Raw genomic sequence first — 27,977 nt, 5'->3', positions numbered from 1 at the left:
GAGTGTATCTTCCCATATCGTGTCTTGTTTTCCTTTCTCTCTGTGTGTGTATGTGTGTGAGTGTGGTAAGTGTGTGTGTGTGTGTGTGTGTGTGTGTGTGTGTGTGTGTGTGTGTGTGTGGTACATGTGAGTGGGTGCTCTCACCACCGTGGCATGTGTTTAGGCCACAGGTTGTTGTGGAATATTAAAGGAGGATCACTTTCTAAGCCTGAAGTTTGCAGTGCCGCGATTGGCTTTAGTGGGAGGTCTGGGGGGTCTGAACCTGGGGTCTCAGGCTTGCACAGCAAACCTTTTACCCCCTGACCCACCTCCCCAGATCTCTATTATCCTTTTCTGTTGCAAAACCCTGGGCCTGTTGTTCATCTCCAGGGCAATTGGAAGAGATGTGAGGCCTCTGGCTTTGCCAAGATAAAGGAAGGCACCGCGGTTCTGAATGCCACCCTGAGCTAATCCATCCAGCTGCTTATGCCCCTCTGACATATGCTAGGAAGGAGTTTCAGGAGCAGCGGGTCACCTGAGGGCAACCCCCAGACTCCTCCCAACCCCAGGAGCCAACATCAGCTGAGAGCCTCTGTTTCCTAAATACAAGGCTGTGTTCTGCAAGTGGACAGAACTCTGTGAAGTGCAACCTGGAGATAGGAAACATGCCAAATTCACGCTTGGTCCCAAAGCAGAGACGCCCAGACTGTCAGACGAAGGGCTGTGGGGGTGCCAGGGAGGGGAATGAGTAGTGACTAGCCCTCAGTCACACCGAATGAGGAGAAGAGTATCATCCAAGGTCTAGTGGACGGACAGCAGACTTAGAGGGCATGGACTTTGAAAGAACATACCAGGCCATGGAAACTGGTCAGGGGTGGGTGTGGACACCGAGAGTCAGAGCTGCCATAGAATTTTCATGAGCCTCTGATGTTTGTTCTGAAAACCTCACCCTCTGCTATAACCAAGGGCCCTTGAGTCTGGGACAATACAGGAAAAGAGACACTAGCCAAGCTTTCCTTGAGTCCTCTTATTTCTATATCATGTCTCCTAGGAGACAGTGTCTCAGAAAGTCTATATAAACCAACACGGTAATGGTAGTTTTTATATTCAAATGCATTTAAACAATAATCCATTCTCCCAATGAGGCATTTTATTATTATGTCTCCTCCCCTGCCATCATCAAACATTTGCTATCCCACAGCAGCCTAGCACGACATTACTGAGAGAGGGTGATGTGCTTGGGATGGCCTTCGCTTATCTTTAGAGATTCTTTCATGAGATTTCAATGTCAGGCAGATCTGCCCAGAGACCCTGAAAATAGCAAAGATCCCATTGACTCGTGTACACTGAAAACTCCATGCTGTACCTGGTTTCATGAACCCCCTCATGCTTTCAGTAGTGAAAAACTGGGGCCCCCACAGCCCAAACCCAGTGACACAGACCCAGCTGCCTAGGAGCTAAGAGAGAAGAGGGGCTGCACATCAACCCAGGTCCATCTGACTTCTCAGCTAGACCCAGATACTCCAGGTGTCCTTGGTCCACGGTCACTAGATCGCATCATCAACGGGGAAGATACAGCAAAATGTTTGCAAACAACAGGAGTTGAAGTGGCACCACCTGCTGCTTCTGCAACCTGAGAAGGGTTATGTAGTCCCTGCTGTGACGAGCAGAGCAAGGTGCTCAAACCCATACCTCGTGGAAAAGTGTTCGGAATGTAGTGCCTACACACGCTCCCTGTGGCTGCACTGTGTGTGTGTGTGTGTGTGTGTGTGTGTGTGTGTGTGTGTGTGTGTGTGTGTGTGTGTCCAGGCTGGCCTTAAACTCACAGATCCTCTCACATCTGCCTCCCAAGTGCTGGGCTTAAAGTTGTACACCACCACTGCCCAGTGCTTTTTTTTTTTTAATGGCAAAATCCTTAAGTGTTTTCTTTGTTCATTAACGTCTAAGAAGGCCATGCCAACAGAAGTCTGTAGATACTCTAGCCTCCAGGCCTCCACCACTGACTTTAGAAGTGGAAGTAGCTTCCCTACTCATCGGTTGCCTTGAACTTCATGTTTTAAAGGTTGATTTTTATCCTGTTAAATGTTGACGAGATGTTTTTGAGCCTTGCAGAGGGCCTGTTCGTTTCAGCTGCTCTCTGGGGCTCTTTTGCATCCAAGTAACGAAACTCAAATGCCTGCCAAGGCTGGGGTTTGGTTTTGGTTTTACTCTTTTTTAGCTAGTTTACAAAATAATGGGCTTCATTTTGACAGCCTCATGCTCATTCACGTCCTTGTGCCTTGATCATCTTGTCCTTCCCACCCTCTTCCAGCTCTCCTCCAGGCCCAGATTTACCAGCAGCTAAAGCTTTGAAGCAGAATCTCAATGCATCAGACTTTTTGTTACTTTAGAAAACTGGCTGAGCCAGTTTTGGTGGCAGACATTTTTTAAAGATTTATTTTTATTTCTTGTGTACAGGATAAGATAGCAATCAGTGCCTGGGGCCTAAGAAGGCCAGAAGGAAGCATCAGATACCCTGAGAGCAGAGGTGTAGACTGTTGAGAACTTCCATGTGGGTGCCAAGAACCAAACCTGAATGCTCTGCAAAAGCAACAAGTGCTCTTAACCAATGAAGCATCCCTCTAGGTCTCCCCCCCGCGACTTTTTTTTTGATTTTGTATATGTGTATATACATGTGTGTGCAAATTTTTGCAGAGGCCAGAAGAGGGTGTCGGATCCTACTGGAACGATAGTTACAGGTGTTTGTGAGCTGCCTGATGTGGGTTCTGGGAACTGAACTTGAGACCTCTGTAAGAGCAGCAAGTGTTCTTAACTGGTGAACCATCTCTCTAGCCCTGATGGCAGATACTTTAACACCAGGACTTAGAGACCTATATGTAAGTGTCAAGAGTTTGAGGTCAGCCGAGGGAGTTTGAAGCCAACCTGGCTTTGTCACAAGACCTTATCTTTTTAAAAAAAAAAAAAATGTTAAAAAAAATTTTTTTTAAAAAGCCTGAGAGAGGGAGGAAGGAAAAGGAAAGAAGGAGAGAGAGGGAGAGGGAGGGGGAGAGAGAGGAAGAAAGGAATAAGAAAGATAAAGAAGGAAGGAAAGAGAGAGAAAGAAAGAAAAGAAAAGAAAGAAAGAGAAAGAAAAACACTTTGGCAGACCACATCCCTAAAATATGCTCTGATGCGGCACTAGGTTGCACATTTTGGATTTGCCAGTGAAGTCCATTAAAGGGGAACTGATCGGATACTGGTAAAATTCACCAGATCTGAACACACACAGGTCCACCCAGCAGGCTTCAGATTCTGGAACCGTTTCTACAGGGCCACCATGCACCTTCAGAATCCTTCCTAGTCATCCACTTACCTAGCTCTGGTGTGATGCTGGGATTCTGCCCCACTGTGTCTGTTCCTAAGGGGAAGGAGTACAGAGAGGCAGGGAGGAGAAAAAGCCTCTCTCTCTCTCTCTCTCTCTCTCTCTCTCTCTCTCTCTCTCTCTCTCTCTCTCTCTCTCTGTCTCGTCAGGTCCTGAGGGTGCAAGCTAAGAATTCAGAGCTCTTGCTTGCCCTGCACTCCCTGCCTGGGCCACCTCTCCTTTGCCTCGGAAAGATGGCATTTTGATTTTTTTTACTCTGCCCAGAAGAATTGAGCTGCTACACAGGCCTTTCAAGAGGGAGAGAGACAAGTGAACACTGTGTTGATGTGTGTTTGTAGGGCTGCCTTAGGCCTAGTTACTCTCAGGTCTGTTTCTAGGCAGGGATTTCGGTTTTGTGTGACCTCAAACAAATGACCCACAGACGCATGGTCTGGCTACATACAGGCTTAGTTTGGGTTCTAGAGAATTATGGTAGGGCTGTGGACCCTCTGCTCTCTGGGGAAGGCTGGACCAGTTGGCCTATCTGAACAAGCCATGAAACAAAGGCGAGGGTGGTACAAATGCCATCATAGCCTTCATCCTTGGTCCTCATCTCTGTACTGCACCGTCACAACACTGTGACAGTCAGTGTTCACTGCACTCGAGAGTAGTAGAGCTTATCAAGGAGCAGTGGCTTTGAGAGAACGTGCAAGATAGAGAGGCCACCATGATAGCGTCTGCCACAGTAAATGTAGCTGTCACTCGATGTGGCTTTGGGGAGGTGGCTTGAGTGTTTTCTGAACGCTGCTTTGGATAGGGCCTCCCCTGCAGGCCCCTGGGGATCTGATGAGATGCCGCTTGAAGGTGCTCAGCCAGGTGTCTGACACTAAGGGAGAAGGAACCAGATATGACCCAGATCTGTTGTGATACCTCCCGTATCCCCAGCCCAGTTCTGAAAACAAAACGTGTCCACTCCATGCAACAGATAGACCTTGACTCTGAGAGCAAAGGCCAGTGCACCATGAGTGGAACCCAGTAACAGAGGCACCTGGTGAACCCTTCAGGAACTAGAGCACAGAGAGAGAGAGGTTTGGCAAGGGGAGGCGCCAGAGCACCTGCCAGCAAGTGGGCAGACCCTGAGCAAGTGTCTCTCTGCCTGTGTTCCAGGTGTGAGTGTGTCCCTGGTTACAGTGGGAAGCTGTGTGAGACAGACAATGACGACTGCACAGCTCACAAGTGCCGCCACGGAGCCCAGTGTGTGGATGCGGTCAACGGCTACTCATGCATCTGCCCCCAAGGCTTCAGGTATGACAGAGGAGCACCTCAGAAGGAAGGTAGCCTGGAAGAAGGAGGCAGGGATACAGGGCTCCCTGCAGTGAACCAGGGCAACTCCATGTAGAAGTTAAAACTCGAGTCCACGCTCACATTGTCACACATGCGTGATGCTACCTAACCGATGATGCCAACCAGCTTGTGTGGTGGCTGGAAACCAAAAACATTTGTAGCATCTTAATGGCAGAAAAAGATGTGAGGGCTAAGGGTGTAGCTCAATGTTCATCCTGCATGTGAGGCCAGGTCCAGTCCCTGGACCCAAATAATAAAAGACAATGAAAAAAGTGGAGGTGATTCTATCTCTGGAATTGGTGCTAGAAGAAATGTCAAGTAAGAGTGGTTAAGTCAGGTGGTTAGATGTCTGTGGAGTATGTAGAAAAAGCAGCCTGGGCTCCAGATCCCCCTCAACCTTGACTGGAAGGGCTAATCATGGGGTTGCCAGAAACTAGGGAGCAGAGACTGTTATTCTTTTAAAGATGGGGGGTCAGTCCCATGAGGGGCGGTGGACCCATGAGGGGCAGTCAGTCCCACAAGGGATCATAGTAGGTCACCCAAGGTCTCAGCAGGGTAGCAGCGGGTCACCCGAGGCCTCCACAGCAGGTGAAAGACAGACAGATACGTCATGCAGAGAGAGTTTGTGTATAGAGTTTATTTAGTGGGTTATGGAAGGGAAAGGGGGAGAAGAGGGAGAGGGAAAGAAGGAGGGAGGGAGGGAGGGAGGGAGGGAGGGAGGGAGGGAGGGAGGGAGGGGTGAGAAAAGAGGAAGAGAGGGGGAAGAGGAGGTGGGAGATCCACTTGCCTCGTGGAAGGGGAGAGGTGGTGGGAATGGGTGGGGCTTGTCTCTTAAAGGGACAGGGTACCCAGGTGACAGGCCAATAGATCGTAACAGAGACTGAAATCAGACTGGGTAGCATGAATACAAAACATGCAGATGAACTTTGACATAGACAGTGAGCCAAGAAGGAGCTCAGCGTTCTCCCCAGCCCTCATCTGAACCCCAGGAGACAGTTCAATGGTGTTAAGAATAGTCACAGTTGACAGGTAACAGTGCTCACTGTTCTAACAGAGGACCCAAGTTCGGTTCCCAGCACCCACATCAGACAGTTCACAACCACCTATATCTCCAGCTATGGAAGGATCCAACCTCTCTGACCTCTGTGGGCACAGACACATGCACACACAGACACGCACACATAATTCAAATTAATTTGTTTAGGGGCTGGAGAGATGGCTCAGCGGTTAAGAGCATTGCCTTGCTCTTCCAAAGGTCCTGAGTTGAATTCCCGGCAACCACATAGTGGCTCACAACCATCTGTAATGGGGTCTGGTGCCCTCTTCTGGCCTGCAGGCATACACACAGAATATTGTATAAATAAATAAATAAATAAATAAATAAATAAATAAATAAATAAATAAATAAATAAATAAATATTTTTTAAAAATTAATTTGTTTAAATAAATCATTTTAATAGAATATTCACCCTAGCTCGGCTGCGGTGTTGATCTCCATCTCCAAAGCTCTCCACCCCGGCCCCATCAACAACTCCCCATTCTCCCCCTGTAACACTAACAACCTCACTCCAAGTTCTATCGCTATGAGCCCGACTGCTTGAACAGTCAGGTGGTGCTGGCCTTTATGGCTGGCTCCTTTCACTTAGCACGGCGCTCTCAAGGCCCCTCTCTGTTGTCACAGTGTCAGAACGCCTTCTTTTGTGAGGCAGAATTTCCCTGCTGGCTGGCTGTGCCATACTCTGTTAATTCACAGTCTGTGCCCTCTGCACACTCACCCCAGTCCGTTCTGATGATTCCGAAATCTTCATCCTGATCTGATTCAGTTATTTTTTTAAAATTTTTACATTTATTTATTGTGTGTATGTGTGCTCACACTTATAGCTCTCAAAGGGCACTCTGTGAAAGTCAATCAGTTCTCTCTTCTACTGTGGGTCCCAGGAATTGAACTCACGTCATCAGGCTTGGCAGCAAGCATTTTTACCCACTGGGCTGGGCTATTTTGCCTGCACTGACTCAGCTTCTGAAAGAAGAAACTGAACCGTAGAGGACCCACTACAGTTAGAAGCAAGAATAGAACTTCCCACTTCAGCTCTCCCCTTAACTACGGTTGTCTCCTCTCACCCCTGCCCCCTCTCCAGTGGGCTCTTCTGTGAGCATCCCCCACCCATGGTTCTGCTCCAGACCAGTCCCTGCGACCAGTATGAGTGTCAGAACGGGGCGCAGTGCATCGTGGTGCAGCAGGAGCCCACTTGCCGCTGTCCCCCGGGCTTCGCTGGGCCCAGGTGCGAGAAGCTCATCACTGTGAACTTCGTAGGCAAGGACTCCTACGTGGAACTGGCCTCTGCCAAGGTCCGGCCACAGGCCAACATCTCCCTGCAGGTATGTTCTTCCCCTCCCATCTACCATCCTTGGAAGGACCCCAGTGTGGCACCCCTCAGAGTAAAGCTGGGGTTTCCCAGATTGTTAGCCCCTTCTCCCAGAACATCAAAGACAGGGCTGGACTTTGCAGGGGCTGAGCCAGCCTAGAGCAGTCTGTAAGAAACCTCCTGGTGAGTCTCACAGCGGCAGCAGCTCCTTGTTATCCCCTCGTTCATTCTTTGAAAGTCATGCCTGCAACTCTCCTGTGCTGGACAGTGAGGACCAGGATGACTGAGAAAGAGAAGCCAGGAGCTAAGGGAGCACAGAGGAGGACATGCTCCTGGCCTATAGAGAGGAATCAGGCCGGAAGAGCTAAGTGGTTCTGGAGCTTATGTGGCACTTTCCCTAAATTCTGGGGAGAGGGCTAAGGACTGGACTGACAGTAAAGAACAAAGGCAGGGGAGGAGCTGGCTGAGAGCTGCTTTTGCAAAGACCTAGGGGCTCAGGCAAGCAGGACACCTTCAGGGAATGGAAAAGAGAATGAGCCAAGTGGTTTTGTCAACACCTTAGCCCCAGGGATGCAACTGGACAGTATAGGCCAATTCGTAGCCCAGACACTGCTGGGTGCTGCCAGGCACCAGCTCTGTAACCTTCACCAAGGTTTAATCTGGAGCTTCTGCATGAGACACTCACTCAGCATCGATCCAATCTCTGCAGCCCTACACACAGCAGGGTCTGCTCCAGACCTCAGGCCTAAAGGATACAAAAGAAGATACTCTCCCTGCAGAGCCTGTCTGGTGGGCAGGACTTTACCGTTGGCATCCATGCTAACACAAATAGGGAGCTCTAACTTCCCCCACCCTCCTGCTTCCTTCCTTCACTCCTCCCCACCAGAACAGGCTCCAGTGCTCCAGACACCCAAATGAGCTATCAGATGTACGTGCTCCACGCCTAGGCCTGTGGAGACTCAGGCAGCCACCAGCTGGCCAGCAGTATGGCTTCTCCCGGTGCCTGTCGTCACCCAGGTGCCTCAGCAGCACCTGTGCGGAGCTCTTAAACTTAGGTTTGCCCACAAAGACTCACGCTACCTTGCTCAGGGGTGAAGCCCAGACAGTGGTATCGTTAACGTCCCCAGACGGCTCCGAACACATCGCTGTCTGCTTCATGGGATACACTGAGTTAAGCTCTGGTCTTTAGCCTTTGTTTACAACTATTAGTATGTGATGTTCCATGCAGAGAGACAAGCTTCAAGGGGCAGCAGGTATTTTGTTGGATCACACTGTAGACCACTAGTAGGGGAGGCAGATTAGAGTTGGGGCCTCCTGGTGTGCAGTTATAGCCACCCCGGTTTCCATCCCTGCACACTCAACCGGCCACAGATCAAAAACATTGTAAAGACATTTGCCACTGTCTTGAACATGGATCACACACTTAGCCCCTGCCAAGAATGTCCAGCCCTCAGGCCATGGGGAACTAAGGACAGCTATGAATATGAGCCAGAGAAAATCGGAAACTTACTTAAAACATTATGAGATGTTATTATTTGTGATTTTTTTTCAAGATGGTTTTTTTTTCTGTGTAACAGAGTTCTGGCTGTCCTGGAACTTGCTCTGTAGACCAGGCTGGCCCCAAACTCACAGAGCTCTACCTGCCTCTGCCTCCCAAGTGCTGGGATTAAAGGTGTGTGCCGCCACCACCTGGCTATTTGTGAACTTTTTATATACGTCTGTGGCACAGCTCTCCAGCATGAATTTGTAGATGATGGGGTTACATCACAATCTCAGAAGGTTGCGCGTGACCATAACCACTACATATGCATTGCAGCTATTACCCTAGCGTTTTCCCTGCATCTAGAGAGGGTGGAAATCACGTGGGAGGCGTGCATGGGTTCAGTGCAGATACCCTTTTATATAAGGGACTTGAGCTGAGCATCCTTGAGCGGTCAGTGACTTTGACGTCTTGGCACGTAGTCCATGGTCAATGTATACTTGTTGAAGCAGTTTGCTCAGCTAGCATAGGCAATATAAGCTTACCTCTCGCCTTCTGGAATAGACAGGCCAGATGGGGAAAGAGATATGGATCAGAATTCCAATCTGGTCTCGGCTCTGAGACAACCACCTGAAGAGGGTGCTGGGAGTTGGTCAGGAGAGGCTGGAACTCACACAGCCTGGTTGCTTTCCGCAGGTGGCCACTGACAAGGACAACGGCATCCTCCTTTACAAGGGAGACAATGACCCCTTGGCGCTGGAGCTGTACCAGGGCCATGTGAGGCTGGTGTATGACAGCCCGAGTGCCCCTCCAACCACCGTGTACAGGTAAAAGACGCCACGCCCAGCCCCAGGATGCGTTCCTCCAGAGTAGACCCCGGGTGACTCTGAGGCCGCTGTCCCACACAGACCGGCTTGCTGCTCACAGAGTGGCAGGTGGGAGGGAGAAATGGGCTGCTGGAGGCAGAAGCAGGACCGGAAGACAGGCCCGCGTGCGGGATGACACCTCATTACCATAAGATAAATGGCCAGCTGGCTACTGTGCGTGGAGCCAGGTGCTCCAATGGAGATGAGGCTGCTTAATGAGGTGCCCTTTTCAAAATGTCATCCTAATCTTTTATTAGTTTAAGAAAGAAAGCAGGGCGATTAGCATGCAATTCAAGAAGGGGAAATTCAGGAGCACCCAGGGAACGGGGCTGTGTTCAAGTGACTTTCAAACCATTCTGAAAGACAGTGTTTCCTAGACTTGAAATCTTTTTAACAGTCACCCTGTAGTTGGGCAGCTTGCTGTAACTGTAACAAAATACCAGAGATGATCAGCTTATAAAGAGAGAAGGTTTCTCGTGGCTCACAGTTTTAAGAGATTTTGGTCTGTGGTCATTTGGCTTCACCACTTCGACTCTCCCATCATGGCAAAAGCAGGTATTGGAGCAAACTGCTCACCTCCTGGCAGTTGAAACACACAGAGAGAAAAGGGGACCAAAGTCCCATGATTCCCTTCAGGCTGTGCCCCTCAATGAGCAGAGGACTTTTCACATAGGCCCTACTTCTTAAAGATTCCACCACCTCCCAGGAGCACCACAGACTATGGACCAAGCCTGCAACACACACACACACACACCTTTGGAGGATGCCTTAGCTGCAGGCTGCACCCCCTGTTTTCTGCATGGCTGCTGTGCGGTCGCCCTGTGTGCCACCTTCAGCCCACACTCAGCCTCCTCATGCCCCTCGGCCATACCTAAGTGACATCTCACACAGACACGCCCATTCACCTTCGTTTTTTTGCCCTTTCGTGAAGAACAAAGTGAGCAACATCATCTGAAATAATTCTCCAGAATCAGAAGCTTGATGATATTCAAAAGCTTTCCCTTGTTAGATCTTAGATGGAGGGTAGTCAGTTCATAAGATGTGTGCATTTTAGATGGAGGACAGTCAGTTTATAAGCTGTGTGCAAGTAACCCAAACTCTGAAGAACTGCTTTTGGTCGCCATCACTGCAGGTAATGGACACTCAAACCCCTACCAAATACTGATTAGAATTGAAAGTTTGTAACATGTAGGAGCCTGCTTGTTGGGGTTTCTACCCCGCCCAATACCCCACAGCCTGCAAGCCCCAAAGAAAATCACACAAAGATCTCCATAAGTTACAAAACTGATTGGCCCATTAGCTCAGGCTTCTTCTTAGCTCGTGTAGCTTATATTAACCCATTATTCTTATCTATGTTAGCCACATGGCTCAGTACCTTTCAGCGGGGTAGCTCACATCTTGCTTCTCCGTGGTCTGGGCTGGAATGTGAGAAATGGGCTTCCTCCTTCCTAGCATTCTCCTGTTCTCATTGCCCCACCTATACTTCCTGTCTGGTTGACCCACCTATACTTCCTGCCTGGCCAATCAGCATTTATTAAAACATAATTGACAGAATGCAGACAATTATCCCGCACCAAAAGTTGGTTATATTTTATCTTTTTTTTTTTTTTTGGTTTTTCGAGACAGGGTTTCTCTGTAGCTTTAGAGGTTGTCCTGGAACTAGCTCTTGTAGACCAGGCTGGCCTTGAACTCACAGAGATTCACCTACCGCTGCCTCCCGAGTGCTGGGATTAAAGGCGTGCGCCACTACCACCTGGCTCATCATATTTTTAAATAACCACTAGACCTCTCAATGCCTGTCTGAATTACCCATGAGTCTCATAAAAACAACAGCAGAAAGAGCCTAACTTGGGATCCCTGCGCACAGAGGAGGCCATGCTCCCCCGGGGGACTTAAGAGCTTTTCCAGTTAACTAAATCTTTTCTTCAGCTGAAACTTTGTATTGAACTTAAGACTGTTAATACACAGAGGTGGAACTGCCTTGCAGAGCTGGGAGACACAGGCTTCTGGTTCTCCTCCAGCACACCCAATTTGAAAACCCTTGTTATAGCCAGCATGGTGTTAGCTGGTCATGGTAGCAAGTGCCTTTAACTCCAGTGCTCCAGAGGCCAAAGGGCATGTGTGGGTCTCTGTGAGTTCAGGGCCAGTCTGGTCTGCATGCTGAGTTCCAGGACAGCCAGGGCTACCCTGCCTCAAAAAAATAAATAAACAACAGTTTTGGTTGGAGGATATAGCTCAGTAGAAGGATGGTTATCGAACACGCAGTCCCTGAGTTCAGTCTCCTCGCTCTCTCTCTCTCTCTCTCTCTCTCTCTCTCTCTCTCACACACACACACACACACACACACACACACACACACTGTGGAGTCGGAGATGGAAGACAGAGAGCAGTGGAAGAGGCAACAGTGACTCTCAGAGCAGAGTGTGGTCCCTGAGGTGGCAACACCTAGTGACCTGGTTAAAAATACAGAAATACTCATCTCCAAGCCTTACCCAGAAGTAATGGATATAAAATCTATGTTTAAGGAATCTTTCAGGTGACTCTAAGAATAAAAAAAAAAACTTTTTTGTAACAAGAGCCTGCTATATCACCCCAGCTGGCCTGAAACTCACTGTGGAGACCAGACTAACCTCAAATTCCCAGAGACCTGCCTGCCTCTGCCTCGGAGTTCTGGGATTAAAGGTGCACACCACATCCAGCTCGATGCAGCAATTTCAGAAGCAGAATTGAATGTGTAAAAAGTCCCTGGAGGAGCCATTTGAGTTGGATGGTGAAGGAGGAAAGTTTATGTGCAGGGAAGACAAGTAGGTGGACTGGCTTGGGACAGCGGCAAAAACAAGAGACAGTGGCAGGGGCGCCAGCCAGAGCAGAAGACTCACAGTGGAGGATGGAGAGAGACAAGACCAGCCTCAGAAAGGAGGACACAGCAGATACAGGGTCTCCTAACATCTTTGTTTCTGAAACTGGTGACCTTGGACCAAGTGGGAAAGAGAGAAGGTAGGGAGACAGGGCCAGTGGCAGCCTGACAAACCATGTGCCTGAGAGAAAGCGCTTCGTATCACTTAGAGGGAAAAGAAGTGGCCCTCCTCTCCTTCCCTGTCCGCCTTCCCATGGCACTGATGGGTGTTTCCTAGGGTGTTGGTAAGCGTGAAACAGTACTTGGCAGATGAGCCATGGTGTGAACTGTTCAGGACGGAAGGTTAAAGACAGGCCTCCAGAAGCAGCTGGGCTCCGGTGCAGAGTGAGGTGCCCTCTGGAAACACTGTGCCAAGCAGGAAAGCATTGCTGCCTCCGAAAGCTGCCACCGAGGAGTTGTATGCATTTATCAAGTCCACTAGGGAGATGGCATGCCCTTGGAAAGAACCAAATGATGGGCATTCAAGCAGATGACTTGGATTCTCATGCCAACCCTGGTGACAGAGTGTCACTGTCCTGTTCATAATCATAAGGGACCGCAGGCTCTAGAAATCCCAAATTAAAAATGTTTTATGGGGCAGTTAATGTATAGTTATATGCATATCATCCACATAGTCTAAGGGCAATTTTAGAGAAGATACAGTATTCTTAATAATATATGTTTTGATTAAAAACCTATATCACATGAGGTCATGTGTGGAATTTTCCACTTGTGACATCTTGTTAGTGCTCAAGTTTTTCATGTTTTGGGAGTCTTTTGCTTTTTGTTTTTTTAGATATAGGAATGCCCAACCTGTGGTATTATCTTTCACTCACTGTCTTGCTAAACACTTATCAGTTTTCAGGACCAAATGTAGGGGACGTGAGGTCAAATACCCCACACAGAGAAGAAGGCACACATGTTGACAGTCAGTGGCTACACAGGCAGAATGTGACAGGCCTCTCTGGAGGCTCCCTCGCATACTGTGGGGACACTTCTGAAGAAGGAGTAAATTATTCCTACTTGGAAGATAATCGAGGGCTCCCGGGGGAAGGAGCCTAACTTACCACTAAGAGGCGTTTGATGCCCTCTGTGAATGCCGTGCTGGCAGAGACGGTCGTTCACGACTGGTTTTCTGTGGAGTGACAGGAGCTGAAGGAGCAGCTCCTCAGGGGCATTGCAGTGACTTCTCGCCACCTGGAAGCTATGTCAGCCTTGAATAAAAGCCAAGAAACCAAACCAAAGCTGGCCTAGCAGAGGAATTGGCAGTCTACAAATTTCTGTCCCTAAGGTCCCCACGAACAAGCCTCAAGGAAATGTGAGCTGCCAGGGCCTCTGCAGACTTTCTGCTCCTGGAGCAGGTGGATTCTGGGGCCTCCCGTCTGCCCATCCCTGATTCGGCTCAAGTCCCTAGCAGTCATGAGACGTAAAGAAGTATGTCAGGATTCTACTGCAGGCCACAGGGCAAGTATGCAGCAAGCCCACCCAGGGCTTTCCTTCCCCAGAATAGGCCAGGCCTTCGGTATGGAAACCTGCCATAGGCTCTTGCCCACAGGGCCTGGGACCTGTGAGAAGGGGCAGCTAACTGGAACTCCCGTGGGCACTTGTGAGGAAAGGGCTGTAGATTACCAAGAGAAACCGAATATTCAGGTTTGGGGGGGGCATGTCTTGTTTTTTGTTTTTTAAGGCCTGCCCTTCAAAACTCCATGCATGAGTCAGCTTTGCCAGTCAGAGCACACACCCCTCACAGGGTGCATGCATCACCACCAACCCATTCACGGCCAGGGGCTTTGTCCCATTTGATTCTGAACCACTGGACAGCATCACTGTTTGAGGGATGGGAAGCCTGGTTCCTCTTCCAGGATGGGAAGAGCTTGGCCTTAGACACAAGCCAGGTTTCCATTAAATCCACCCTCCCGCTGTGGCTGCTGCAGGCTGCGGTATGAGGGTGCAGGAGTCAGTTGCTAGAGAGGGATCTATAGACCCAGCTGCTTGCCTAAAGAAATCGCAAGCCTTTGTTCCTGCAGGGCTCTGCCGCCACCTATTGGTCACTCTTGGCATCCAGGAGAAATGACCACCTGAGGATCTTTTTCCCACAGTCCCATAGCTGGGAGACAGGAACTTAAGTCCTGACTTCACTATTTCCACTTGCGGCACCTAGGCAATAGGTCTCCTGTTCCCGAATGAGAAAAGATGCGCCTGCCTGTGGTCTTGTTAGGGGCAAATGAAGGTTTTCAGCTTCTGCCCTTACCATAGCCCACCCGCTGCCGCTATTAAAAGCAAAAAGAGAGACTCCAAAGCATTTGCTGCTCCCGCAGAAGACCCAGACTCAGCTCCCAGCGCCCATATCATGCTGCTCACAACCACTTGTAACTCTGGTTCTAGGGCAATCGTTCTCAACCTCTGGGTCACGACCCCTTTGGGGGAGTCAAACGGCCCTTTCACAGGGAACACCGAAGACCATCCTGCGTATCAGATATTTACGCTGCAATTCATAACAGTAGCAAAATGACAGTTGTGAAGTAGCAATGAAATAGTTTTATGGGGGTCACTGCATGAGGAACTGTATTAAAGGGTCACAGCGTTAGGAAGGTTGAGGACTCTGCTCTAGGAGATCCAGCATCCTCCTCCAGCTTCTGAAAGCTCCAGGTATCCATGGCACACACACACGCACATTCAAGTACTCAAATGTACACATAAAATATAAGCACATCTTTAAACATAGACAAGAACTCTGTGGGCCCCTCTGGCAATACCTGTAGCCATAGCAGCCCTAGACAGGCGCCCTCCGGTCAGCCTCCAGAAACCTCAGTACTGCTACCACTTGGGGTTGTGTGACCCCAGTGAACAATAAGGAAGACTTTCAGGTCCCTTGTCGCCCCCTGGAATCCCTAATGATCTCCCCAGGAGCCTGATCACGGTTTACCTGTGCTTATGGCCACTTCTCTTGGAGCAAACAGAAGGCTGAGGTCTGGGTTTTGACTTTTACCCTCTTCTTGTTTTTTGGATTTTGTTATTGTTTTTTGGGTTTTGTTTTGTTTTGTTTTGTTTTTTGGATTTTTCAAGACAGGGTTTCTCCGTAGCTTTTTGGTTCCTGTCCTGGAACTAGCTCTTGTAGACCAGGCTGGCCTCGAACTCACAGAGATCCACCTGCCTTTGCCTCCCGAGTGCTGGAGTTAAAGGCGTGAGCCACCACCGCCCGGCTTACCCTCTTCTTATTGTTATTGTTGTTGTCATCATTATTGTTGGCGGTGGCGGCAGTATAGTAGCGCTCTCTGCTGATATTTTGATTGCAAGACCAGTGTTTACAACTCTGAAAAGATCTTGTGTGCATATGTGGTTGTGAGAGCAGGCAAGTGCCTGCCATGGTCGGCCTGTGGAGGTCAGAGGACAACCCGGTGTCAGTCTTCATCCTCCACCTTGTGATTGCTGGGCATGCCAGGCCCAGTGGATCTGTGAACTTCGGGGGATTCTCCTGTCCCCACCTCCCATCTCCCTGTCAGCAGGCTGGAGACAGTGCTTGCAGGAGCTTGGGGGTAAGACAGGCTGCAGGTGTAAGTCTCTGCCACAGGCAGTGCTTCCCCCCACCTCCCCCCATCCCTGGCTGCGTGCACAGCTTTGTCTGCTTGCCCCGCACACCTTTTAAAAAAATATAGTAGGGGCTGGAAAGATAACTCAGTAGGCAAAGAGTTTGCTGTAACAGTGAAGACCCAAGTTCAGATCCTAGAATCCCCCGTGAAGCCAGACACAGTAGTATACACCCGTCACTTCAGAGCTGAAGGGAGATTGAGGGGTGAGGACAGGAGAATCCCCCAGCAATGAGAGGATGGAGAATGGCTGTGTCTCTGGTCACACAGCCAACCTGTCCTCTGCCTACCAATTTCCCTCACTCTGTGAAATGCCACAGTCATTGACACTATCCCTGCTGCCTGGAAAATCAGTGGGAATCCCAAGAAGGTTTCAAGGAGAGCAAGAATCTCCTATCTGCCACCCACACGTGAACCATTGAGACCAATCTAGCAACTCTGCAGTGAGCCTGTTTTTCACATCTCCAGACTCCTGTCACCTCCTACTGTTCCCTCCCAGCCCCTGCTAAGGAGTCCTGGAAGGAACAGAACTTCGGAATCAGAAGTTTTGCCTATAAACCCTATCTCTGGCATGTATTAGCTGGATGGCCTCAGACAGGTCACTTAACCTCGCTAGGACTCAGTGTCGTTATTTGCAAAGTGGGTTACCTAGAACCCACTTCGCAGAATTACCAGATAATATAAGTGAGTGATACATGACCCATCGTAAGTCCCTGCTCTAACACGTATTAGCTGGGGGAGGGGAGTAAACAGTTCATTTCCCTAAACTTTCAGGTCTGTAGTTCTAAAACAAGGATAGACTCGCGTGGCATAACATGAGACCCTCTTTCCTCGGATGTGGCCTGCTCTACCGATTTAGGTAGAACAAAGACAAATTACCAGTATCTTAACCAAGTGAGAGTTTGTTTCATACATGCTAGGGGAAAGAAAAATCACACCATGCTGGAATATTGTCTCCCAGATGTTTCCTAGAGCAACACTAACTCCTCAGTGACGTTGACGGAGGAAATGGGGCTTTTGAAGGGACTGCATCTTTAGTGAGCAAGTGTCCAGGTGGTGCGTAGGCAGCACCAGCCTGAGGTGATGGGCTAGGGATAGCCTGGCCCCTCTGAAAAGACCAGAGCAGGACCTGGGGATCTACTGCGGTGCCACTAGGCTGGCTTGGTGCAGGGAGCAGAAACCTGCTACAAGGGGCCGTCACTGGGGCACTGCTCATCTGAACACAGGAAGAGTTGGCATGAACATTAACTGCTCACACAGGACTCTATGCTGATGTGAGAAAACAGCCCGGTCCTCGGGAGACACACCTGAGGGATCTAGAGGTCAAGGGTCATGACATGCATCTCTTACCCATACATCGCTCAGAGAAAGAGTGGAAGTGGGGGCCAAATGCAAGTAATTGAAGCGCCTGGGCAAAAAGATCTTTTCTGGGTTTTTGTTTTGTTTTGTTTTGTTTTGTTTTGTTTTGCAACTTGCAGTTGTTTCCAAATGGAGACTAGAGCAGAATGCACGAGGTACAGATCCAAACTGCAGCCCCGTGCCTGGCCGCGGACCGCACCTCACCTCTGGCTCTTTCCCTTTCTCTCCTGTGCAGTGTGGAGACGGTGAACGATGGTCAGTTTCACAGTGTGGAGCTGGTGATGCTAAACCAGACCTTGAACCTGGTGGTAGACAAAGGAGCCCCCAAGAGCCTGGGGAAGCTCCAGAAGCAGCCAGCAGTGGGCATCAACAGCCCCCTCTATCTTGGAGGTAACTCTCCCCGACCCTCCATCACCACCTTACCCCACCCTTCCCACCTTCCCGACTTCCTGCTTCTGCACTGACACCCAGAGCTGATGGCAGCGGTCTCCCTAATGTCTTCTTGCCCCCTACTGCCAAGGTCAGTCAGAGGAGACTTCCTGGAGGAAGTGATATCAAAACTGGTTGCTGAAAGGGTGGAAGGTGCTAGCCCAGCCATGGGAACTGACTCTGAACAGATGCTGGCGAAGGGAAAAGGGTGGGGCCTCTGTGGGAACAGCAGGTGTGCAGGGAGGGGAAGAGGAGATGAAAGCGTGCCCCAGCTCTGCTACAGTTTAAGCTTCAGGGCAGTACCGTTCTGGCCTGCCACCTCTTGGACGTGAAAAGAAGCACCACCACACTGAGGTCAAGCTTGTACCATGGCCAAAATGGCAAACCACCACAAGCTGCCTAGGCTATACATGAAGCCCCTAGGCTGGTGGGTCGTGGAGAATTATATGTAGAAAAGAAAAACTAACCTCAGAGTGGGCGCAGGGGTTCAGACTGGGACACGGGTAGAATGCCAATCTAATGAGAGTGAGTTACACCCTCGGTTGTACCTAAAGACACATATGTTCACACAGCCACTGAAGTGGTTTGTTCAAGGCTGAGTCCTAAGACTCGGGTGTCCCCCGCCATGGGCTAGCCTGGACCCAGGGACTTGCACTTTGGAAAGGCCATCCAGATGCAGGGGACACAGAGTACTCCTGGCCCAGACCCATCTCAGGACACAGATTCTCCACAAGGAAGACCCTCCCTTGCACCTGCTCCACTGTGGCCACAACAAAACTGGGCACTTTCAGGGCTGGGGAGATGGCTCAGTGGTTGGAAGCATTGCCTGCTCTTCCAAACGTCCTGGGTTCGGTTCCCGGCAGCCACGTGGTGGCTCACAACCATCTGTAATGAGGTCTAGTGCCCTCTTATGGCCTGTAGGCATACATGTAGACAGAATATTGTATACAGAATAAATAAATAATTTAAAAAAAACTGGACACTTTCCCCAGCCAACATAGGGCCTAGGTAAGAATTAGCATGGAAGGGGGAGAGTAAAAGCTTCATTTTATTTTATTTTTGAGACAGGGTCTCACGTAGACCAGGCTAGCCTCAAACTTCATCTGTAACCAAGGATAACCTTGAACTTCTAATACACCTGCCTCTACCTACTGAGTGCCCAGTATATGCAGTGCTGGGGATCGAACCCGGGACTGTGTGTACACTTAGCATTCACAGCAGCTAAACCATAGGCCTAATAGTAAGAGGAGAGGGAAAACACAGACCAGACGTCGCCAAAACCAGAGTCACACCTTTACCGGTAGTCTGACTCAAAGGGGAGCAAATAGCCTAGAAACCTTGAACCCTGGAACGTCCCTGATGCATGCTGCTCCCCCACCCAGATCTTCTCTCCCAAAATGCAGCTCCTTTTCTGTGGGCTTTCAAACAAGAATGAGAGTAAGGGGGACCTCGACCCGGTGGGGACAGCAGGGTGGCCAAGTGTTCCCACCCATGCCACACCTAATGGATGGGCCTCGGTTAAGCCAATGGGACTGTGTGGCAGTTGGGGATAGGTCCTCTCATTTCTCCTTTGAAAGTTCACAACACAGACTTCCGGGGGACTTTTTCTTTCTGAGATTAAATCCTGGTGATAAGTTGAGTTTTAACAACACTAGAGCAAGAACTCGTCCCTGTGAGAAGACCAGGTCTCTGACCTGTTAGCTCAGTTTGAACAGCAGAAGCCCAGAGCTGTGAATGCTAACTGTGAGCGTGTGCTGTGTGTATTCTCACTTTGAAGGCTAAGGGAGTGGGGGTAGGCCAAGGGTGTGTCTTCAGCCTGTTCCCATTTTCTCCTGCAGGCATCCCCACCTCCACGGGCCTCTCAGCCTTGCGCCAGGGTGCAGACAGGCCGCTGGGCGGCTTCCACGGCTGTATCCACGAAGTGCGCATCAACAACGAACTGCAGGATTTCAAGGCCCTCCCACCTCAGTCCCTTGGGGTCTCTCCCGGCTGCAAGTCCTGCACTGTGTGTCGACATGGCCTGTGTCGCTCTGTGGAGAAGGACAATGTCGTGTGTGAGTGCCACCCAGGATGGACCGGTCCGCTGTGTGATCAGGAAGCGCGTGACCCCTGCCTTGGTCACAGGTGAGTGTCCTAAGAGCACTAGGTTCTCAGCTCAGAAGCTGCTCTGCCCACGTGGAAGGACTGAGCACTGATGGATGCTGGGAGAATTGTAGTCCTACTGTGGATAGCACAACTGCTTAAAATGCCGGGAAGCGAGGCTCCTACATCCAAGCGGCAGGCCCGGTTTCAAAGTTTTAGCATGAGGGGGATGTTTTCAAATACCTGTCTCTACCAGGCAGCCCTTAGGACCTGCAAAAGCACTGCTAGACTCCGCACTGCCCGGTGTGATCAGAAAAGCCTCTCTGAAGGTACATAAAGCCCCAAACACAGCACAGCAAATAGGAGACGGACGGATACCAGTTCCTGAGTCTGCATAACAGGGCACATCTGAATCATGTTTAGCCCTTCATTATTCATTCATGTGTTTATTGAGGGCCTACTACGTGCAGGGCCTTGTACTCAGTGCAAGAGATCCCAGGGTTCTAGAAACTGCCATTGACAAGATATAAGACCAGGCTTGAGAATGGTAATTTGACTGGCTGGACAAGTTGAGAAATAATAGTCTTGATCAAGAAGGAAAGAGTACTATAGAGGCCTAAACTTCCCATTATTCGTGATGTGTGCACCTTGCCCTGGAATTAGCATGAGTCCTCACCTGAACGTCATCAGTAGACTCAGCAATGTATCATGATTGGAAATGCAGGCATTGAGAGCTGGAGAGGTGGCTTGCCTCCCAGCCTGATGACCTAAGTTCAGTCCCCAGGACCCACACAGCAGAAGGCAAGATCCAACTCCCACGAGTTGTCTCCAACTGACCTCCACGACCATGTGGCATGTGCATACAGAGAGAAATAAACAGACTAATAAGTCAAAGCAATATTTTAAAAAGAAAGAGCTGGGAGCTCGAGAGATGGCTCCATGGTTCTTCTCAAGGACCCAAGTTCAGTTTCCAGAACCCCATGTGACAGTTCACAGCCATCTGTAACTCCTTTTCTAGGGGAATCCCACACTGTTTTCTGACCTTTGTAGGCACTAGGCACACACATGATGCACATATATGCATGCAGGCAAAATATCCACATACATAAAAATAAATAAATCTTCTTAAATTTTCAAAGAAAAAAAAGAGATGGCTTAGTGGTTAAGAGCACTTTCCCCAGGCACCTACATGGTGACTCACAACCATCTGTAACTCCAGTTCCAGAAGATTCAATATCCTCTTCTGGTGTCCACAGGCACCAGGCACATACATGGTGTGCATACATATGTGCAGGCAAAAGTATCATATACATAAAATAAATAACTCAGAAAATTTAATTACATAATGCAGACTTTACCATTCATCCATCCTTCTCTCTGGGAGATGGACAGCAGGCTAGTTCATGGGAGGGGCTATCACGGAGTGGGGAGTGACGGGCTTCACACAGTACCTGGTACACGGTGCATGCCATCTGCTAACATGTTAAGTGTCTCGTCCAAAATGCCTGGCACTAGAAATGTTTTACGTTTGGGGTATCTTTTCACATTTTGAATTATGCACATCTACCTCTGAGATATTTGGGGGATGAGAACCAAGTGCATATACAGAGTTCATTTCTATTTCATAGGCCCCCCTCATGCACAAGGCCTAGTAGTTCTGTATGATTTGTTCGATACGTCTGTGTTTTATCAACAGCCTTTGATGGAGGTCAGGTGTAGGATTTCCCCCCTGGACTCCATGCTGATGGTTAAAATGTTTTAGATTTGGGGACATTCTGAGTGGGGGTTGTTCAACCTCTAGTAGTAGAAATGGTCATAAGAGCATTTGCTCTTTAAATGGAGGGAGGATTAGAATATTGACAGAGACCAACAAAATGACTCAGTAGGTAGAGGAGCTTATTGTGAAGCCTAACAACCTGAGGTCAAGCCCCAGGACCCACATTGTAGAAGAGAACCTACTGTAACAAGTTGTTCTCTGACCTCTAGGTGTGTGCCCATATGCCCACATGTGCACTGGAGATTGCATGCATACACACAATCAATAACATGCAATGTTTAAAATTGTCTTTGCCATATGCAGTGATGCAAGTCTTTAATCCCAGCACTTGGGAGGCAAAAACAGGCAGATCTCTGTGAATTTGAGACCAGCCTGGCATACACAATGAGATCCTGTTTCAAAAAACACAAAAATAATTATTTCTTAGTGTCGACAGAAAGCTTGAAGTCTGTTGGGTAATGAATTGATGCAGATGACTTTGATGTCTCTGTGGGAAACAGCAAGTAGATCGGCATCTGTCTGCTCAGAGCTGGTGGTGGATATTCACTAGGGTACATGGGCTTCCAGTTACATGGGATTTGCATGAAAAGAGGTGCTTAGATGCTGGACTGAAGGAGGACCGTACCCAGCACAAGGTCCCACAGCTCTGTCCTCTGGGTGGAAGGACAGAGGACGCCACTAGCAACACTAACTCTGGTCTCGGCCTCTCCCTCTGCCCCCAGCTGCAACCATGGGAAATGTGTGGCAACTGGCAACACATACATGTGCCAGTGTGCAGAGGGCTACGGGGGAGCCTTGTGTGACCACAAGAACGACTCTGCCAACGCCTGCTCAGCCTTCAAGTGCCACAATGGGCAATGCCACATCTCAGATCGAGGGGAGCCCTACTGCCTGTGCCAGCCTGGCTTCAGTGGCAACCACTGTGAGCAAGGTGAGTCTGCTGTTCTTGTGGGATGGAGGGCGTGCAAAACAAACAGGGGTCGAAGGAGCCGATTTTTCTCCAGAATGGACCATCAGATAGCGAGGAGGAAGCTGTGCATAGTGGCTTAAGTGACCTACCCAGAGAAGTAACTGTACTGTCATTTCCAGGTCATTAAATCAGTTATATTGCCAAGGGTACTGCATAGAAGATGTAGCAGGTGACGGGGTCATTATGGACACTGACTGACTGTCCTGCTACCTTGCAGGGTTTCTCAGAAGGACATACACCATGTAGAGTGGTACCTAGGGATGTGCTCAGAGCTGAAATATATGACTTATCTTTGTGAAACATCTAAGTAGGATTTTTTTTAAGATTTATTTTTATTATTTCTGTATGTGTGTGTGTGTGTGAATGAATGTATGCCATGTGTGTGCATTTCCCATAGAGGACAGAAGAGGGCATCCGATCCCCTGGAACTGGACTTGCAAGTGGTTGTGGTCCGCCTGGGTGCTAGGAACTGAGCTTGAGTTCTCAAGTCCTCTAGAAGCACTCTGAACTGCTGAACCATCTTTATGGCCCCAAGTTAGGACTCTTAAAAGTCAGAAGCAACACTGTTGTCATGAAATAAAATTCTGTGTATCCTTGAGCCGGACAGTTCTCTCTGGGTCATAATTCCCCACCCAAAACAACAGTACTCATTTATTGTAAACACTAAGTAATATTGTGGTGGGTGAGAATTCAACGTTGATTCTTGAGTGAGATCCCTGAAGTGGCTAACAAGCCACCTAGAGTGGCCAGCACAAGCAAAATGGCCCAACAAGAAATACCAACAACGTTTTTCCTATACTGTCTAATGGAGAATGCCTGAGTACAGGGTGGGGGTGGGGAGCACCCTCATGCTACCCCATCTCCTTGATTGGCACTGACTCGGAGCTAAGAGAGAGTTTGACATCACAGGCAGAAGTAGACACAGAGAGAGAGAGAGGCACACAGAGAGAGACAGAGGGAAGAGAAGGGAAAGAAAAAAGGAAAGACATGGGGGAGGGAGGAGAAAGAAGGGAAGAAGTCTTCAATCAAAATTCCAAAACCCCTAGGGGCTGGAGAGATGGCTCAGAGGTTAAGAGCATTGCCTGCTCTTCCAAAGGTCCTGAGTTCAATTCCCAGCAACCACATGGTGGCTCACAACCATCTGTAATGGGGTCTGGTACCCTCTTCTGGCCTGCAGGCATACACACAGACAGAATATTGTATACATAATAAATAAATAACTATTTAAAAAAATTCCAAGACCCCATGAGCTTGCTAATGCTTTCTACCATACGTTTAAAGAAGCATGATACAGTTCTTCACAAACCAGCTCAAAAAACTGAAGAGCACAGCGTACCTCCCACTCATTCTGCAGAATTCACATTACCCTTACACCCAGACAGAGAAACGTGTGTGGGAGAAGAGGGGACAAGGGAAGGGAAGGAGATGGGGTTGGGAAAAACCAAACACCTAGGAGGGGTCAATGTCCCTGACAAACCCAGAAGCCAAAGTCCTTGGCTTGAAGCTATTACTTTGGGGCTTCTCTTCCACATAATCACTGGAGCACACACGTTCTCTCCCGTCACCAGCATCCAAGCCATACCCTGTCATTCAGGGACTCTTGCCTCTCACATCTACATAGGCACCATTAACTAAACCTGTTCGTTTTTTAAATGTGAAGTAATTTTCACCTCGGGCCCACGTCAGGATGGCATACACACCGCTCATATCCCCTTCACCCCATTGTTAGTGTTGCCAAACTTGTGTGCCCACGTTCCACATGCATGCCCATACGCCACACACACGCATGCTCACCCACACGCCCTTCATCTGTAGTAATATGGGCGGCGGCAGGGTTGCGTCCCCAAACACCCCAGCCGCCTGCCCGGCTCGGCTAGCTTATGCCCCGAAATAATTACACAGACACTGTATTCTTTTCATCACTGCTTGGCCCTTAGCTCTGGCCCTTACTGGCTAATTCTGATATCCCAATCAACCCATCTCTAATAATCTGTGAGCACCGGTCTTACCGGGAAAGATTCAGCATGTCTGACCTGGCGGCTTGCTTCATTGCGTGCGCCTGCCTGGGAGAGCGGAGCATGGCCTCTCTTCTGCTCCCGAGAGGAGAGCTGTGGAGTCTGACCTCACTTCCTCTTCCTCCCGGCATTCTGTTCTGTTTACTCCTCCCACCTATCTCCTAACCAATGAGAGCCAAGCAGCTTCTTTTATTTTAACCAATGACCTTCCTCCATCATTCGTCTCTCTGCTCCTTCCGAATCCTTTAAAGCCCTTCCCAGTTTGAGAGAGCTTTTGAAGGTGAATTCTACGCCTGTGCATCAAATTGAAATACATAACCCTTTAAAAAGCTCCGATGCTTTTTCTTCAGTCACCTCTGTGGCTCACAAAGGGATCATTGAGGAGGCTGGGTATATGTGTCGTGGTTCTCCAGGCAGATAGTCTGTAAAGCTGAGGCGCGGGATGACAAGGGATGATGCTACGATTCTGCTTTCGTTCCCCAGATGTTCTGTCAGTGTTGGGAGGAAGTAGGGGCTGGAGGTGAAGAACAGGGTCAGAGGCGAACATCCCAGCACACCCAGGGATCCTCTTTACTGCTCTCCTGTGGTTTCTAGGACTTCCAGAAACATCCTGAAGGGCCATTACCTCATTAGCATCTTTTCCAGATCTCATCTGTGTGGTCACTTCCCCAAAAGCCTCCCGGCCCCTGGACCAAGTCAACTGCCTTTCACGTGCTCTTATAGAAACATACCCCTTAATAGTTTCCCTCTGCCTTGGTTTCTCATTACAAATAGATCCATTTCGGGGTCAACAGATTTGGAGTCCAGGCTCTAGATCAAGGGAGACAGACTAAGGGAGTGGTAAGGTCAGTCTGGGACCAGTTGGAGCTCTGAAGCCCCATCCAGAGCTCTTAGCATGCTGCCCACCCTGGCAACATGGGGAACAGGCTGGCCTCCACAGACCTCTTAGTTTCAAAGAAGCCAGCAACCCAGATTCTTAAGTGAATCCAGATGTTTTCAATTTTAGTATCTAAGCATCTGCCTAGTAACCAGTTGCTAGTTCCTTGGAGGATGGAGGGGACCAAGTTCACTCCTGACACCAGAATATCTTTGGGGAATAATTGTCCTTGTGTAGAGCCTGGCGCAGTAAAAGTACTTCATTATAGTGGACGGAAGGATGGAAGGAAGGGTGGGTAAGTAGGTGGGGGGCGGGGGGGGGGGGGAGACGAGCAAGTGAGTAAGTATGTGCGGCTTCCGATCACGTGTCCCCTGATAGCCAATCAGGGAGCCACCCTATGGTCATGCCAGACCCCTTCACCATCCGTGCCCTAACGTTACCTCTCTGCCCTCTTCAGAGAATCCGTGTTTGGGGGAAATAGTCCGTGAAGCCATCCGCCGTCAGAAAGATTACGCCTCCTGTGCCACAGCCTCCAAGGTGCCCATCATGGAATGCCGTGGCGGGTGCGGGAGCCAGTGCTGCCAGCCAATCCGCAGCAAGCGGCGGAAATACGTCTTCCAGTGCACCGACGGCTCCTCATTCGTGGAAGAGGTGGAGAGACACTTGGAATGTGGCTGCCGCGCGTGTTCCTGAGCCCTCTGCCACCTACCCACCCGTCACCTCTCAGACTCCAGCTCACTGGGCTGGGGACAGCCACACGGAACCTCCTTGAGATTCGGGATGAAGGAAAGCAAGCTGGAGAGGAAGAGGCAAAAGAGAGAATATTAAGTATATTGTAAAATAAACAAAAAATAGAACTTATTTTTATTATGGAAAGTGAATATTTTCATCTTTTATTATATAAATATATCACACGGTCTGAGTATATGTACTATATAGTGTGTTATTTTTACCGAGTTTTGTTTTGTGTTGTGTATTTGTTGTGTTTTATAAACAGCTGTTTAAAATTTTAAGACAAAATAAGACTAATAAAAATGTTTTAAACAAAAGGATAAGAATAGAGAAACGGTAGCCTGTCTGAGGCAGGAAGAGGGAATTTTCTGTGTACGTAGCTCTTTCAAGTCAGCAAAACCGAGAGCCCTTTCCTGAGCTGGTGAGGAAGGAGAAAAGGGAAAGTGGGTTTTGTTTCTCTGTTGGCTTCACTCCTCTTTTTCCCTCTTCCTTGCAAGTAGCAAGCTTCTCATAGTTCTGGCTTTCTAGGCCCAATGTGCTCCTTGCTTCCAGATAAGCTGCTGGACCCTGAAAGTCTTACTCTGCGGTTCAGAGGAATTCCTGCCCCTGGCCCATCATCTGATCCAGGCCCCCGGCTGGGTGTGAACCTGCAGGGACCCTGAGGGAGTTGACACTGACTTTGCTGAGCTAGCTGGGTCTGTTCTGCTGAATTTGCAAACAGCCACTTTTCCTGCCTCTCCCCAGGAAGCTTGTCCTCTGAGGTGAGGCAGGGAAGAGGGAACTATAGAGTGGCCCCGGGCCCCAGGCCTTGGCCCTCCCTCACAAGTCTTCCTTCCAGCCAGTTTTATTGGGGTACAATTCCAGAGGGCAGGCACCAGGGTTGCCCAAGAACAAGCCATGCCTTCATGGATGCCCAACAGGCAGACCTCTGGCATCTGGCCCTCTAAGCCACCATCTCATTGCCTAGGAACAGTGCCATCCAGCACGTGTCTAAACCCCACTTATCCAACCCCGACTTCTCTGGTGCAGTGAACCCCATTTCTTAACTAACGACACCCAGGCGTCTCTCTGGCTCTGTCACTTGCCTTACACCACCATCGGATAGGTAGAGGAGCCTGGGCTGGAGCGTAGACTCAAACTCTAGATTCCCTCCAGAAGGAGTGGACACAGGAGACAGGCAGCAAAAAGACCCATTGGCGAAAGGAAAGCAGGCGCGTTTCTGGCTGCCTTTTCTCTTTGCTCTTTGTTCAGTTTTCTCTTCTGCCTCATTCGTGTCTAGGGAAATTCTAGAGGCAGGGCCTCAGGCATCCAGGAAGTTCTTGTTGCTATTAGCAAGCACGGTTGTCCAGCTTCAGACTTAGCTCCTGAAGGCCTTTCCTCATCTCCCACATCTTCCCCCACCCCAACTCCCCCCACCAAGCCCTCATCACTTAGCACCTGCGGTCAGCATCTGAGCTGCTCACACCAACCCCCCTAGGCTCTGCTCATCTATCCTCCTTTCTCTAGAGCCTCCGCTGCTGGAGCCTCAGGAAGGAGAGTGTGGGACCTTTCTGCTCCGAGGGTCCCCTGAGGAGCTCAGCTACTCTGTGAGGACCGATGGTGGGCCCAAAACTGAAAGAAGGGAGAGAGAAAAGAGAGGGAGGTAGAGGGATGGACACAAGGCAAGTGGAAGACAGGGAAGGAGGGCGAAGGGATGTGATAGAGAATTCACTTTTGGACAAGCATATGCATGTGCCTTGCGTTCCAGGGTACCTTATGATGGGTGTGTTGAAAATGTTCATAGTTAGATTAAGGTAGTGCTCAGTACAACACACTCAGATACCACTGCAGTTGCAGCCCATATATTTATTTATATGTATATATTCATTTAATTCTCAA

The 27,977-nt window shown here is 49.3% G+C and overlaps 1 protein-coding gene across 2 annotated transcripts in view; it reads left to right on the top strand.

Annotated features, from left to right (window-relative positions):
* The window catches only part of Slit3 (slit guidance ligand 3), a 593,809-nt gene extending 567,384 nt beyond the window's left edge, over window positions 1-26,425 (top strand). For both annotated transcript variants that reach the window (XM_075941332.1, XM_075941331.1), the window contains 7 exons: window positions 4,487-4,624; window positions 6,802-7,042; window positions 9,206-9,336; window positions 17,453-17,607; window positions 19,485-19,770; window positions 22,228-22,436; window positions 25,825-26,425. In XM_075941332.1, the coding sequence (XP_075797447.1) occupies window positions 4,487-4,624; window positions 6,802-7,042; window positions 9,206-9,336; window positions 17,453-17,607; window positions 19,485-19,770; window positions 22,228-22,436; window positions 25,825-26,060 (1,396 nt within the window). In that variant the 3' untranslated portion in view covers window positions 26,061-26,425. The remainder of the gene's footprint in view (window positions 1-4,486; window positions 4,625-6,801; window positions 7,043-9,205; window positions 9,337-17,452; window positions 17,608-19,484; window positions 19,771-22,227; window positions 22,437-25,824) is intronic.
* Window positions 26,426-27,977: the final 1,552 nt, after the last annotated feature.

Source organism: Microtus pennsylvanicus, chromosome 11, assembly GCF_037038515.1.
Source record: "Microtus pennsylvanicus isolate mMicPen1 chromosome 11, mMicPen1.hap1, whole genome shotgun sequence".
Lineage (NCBI taxonomy): Eukaryota > Metazoa > Chordata > Mammalia > Rodentia > Cricetidae > Microtus > Microtus pennsylvanicus.
Note: the sequence above shows the minus strand (reverse complement) of the source record. Positions and strands in the feature narration are given on the sequence as shown.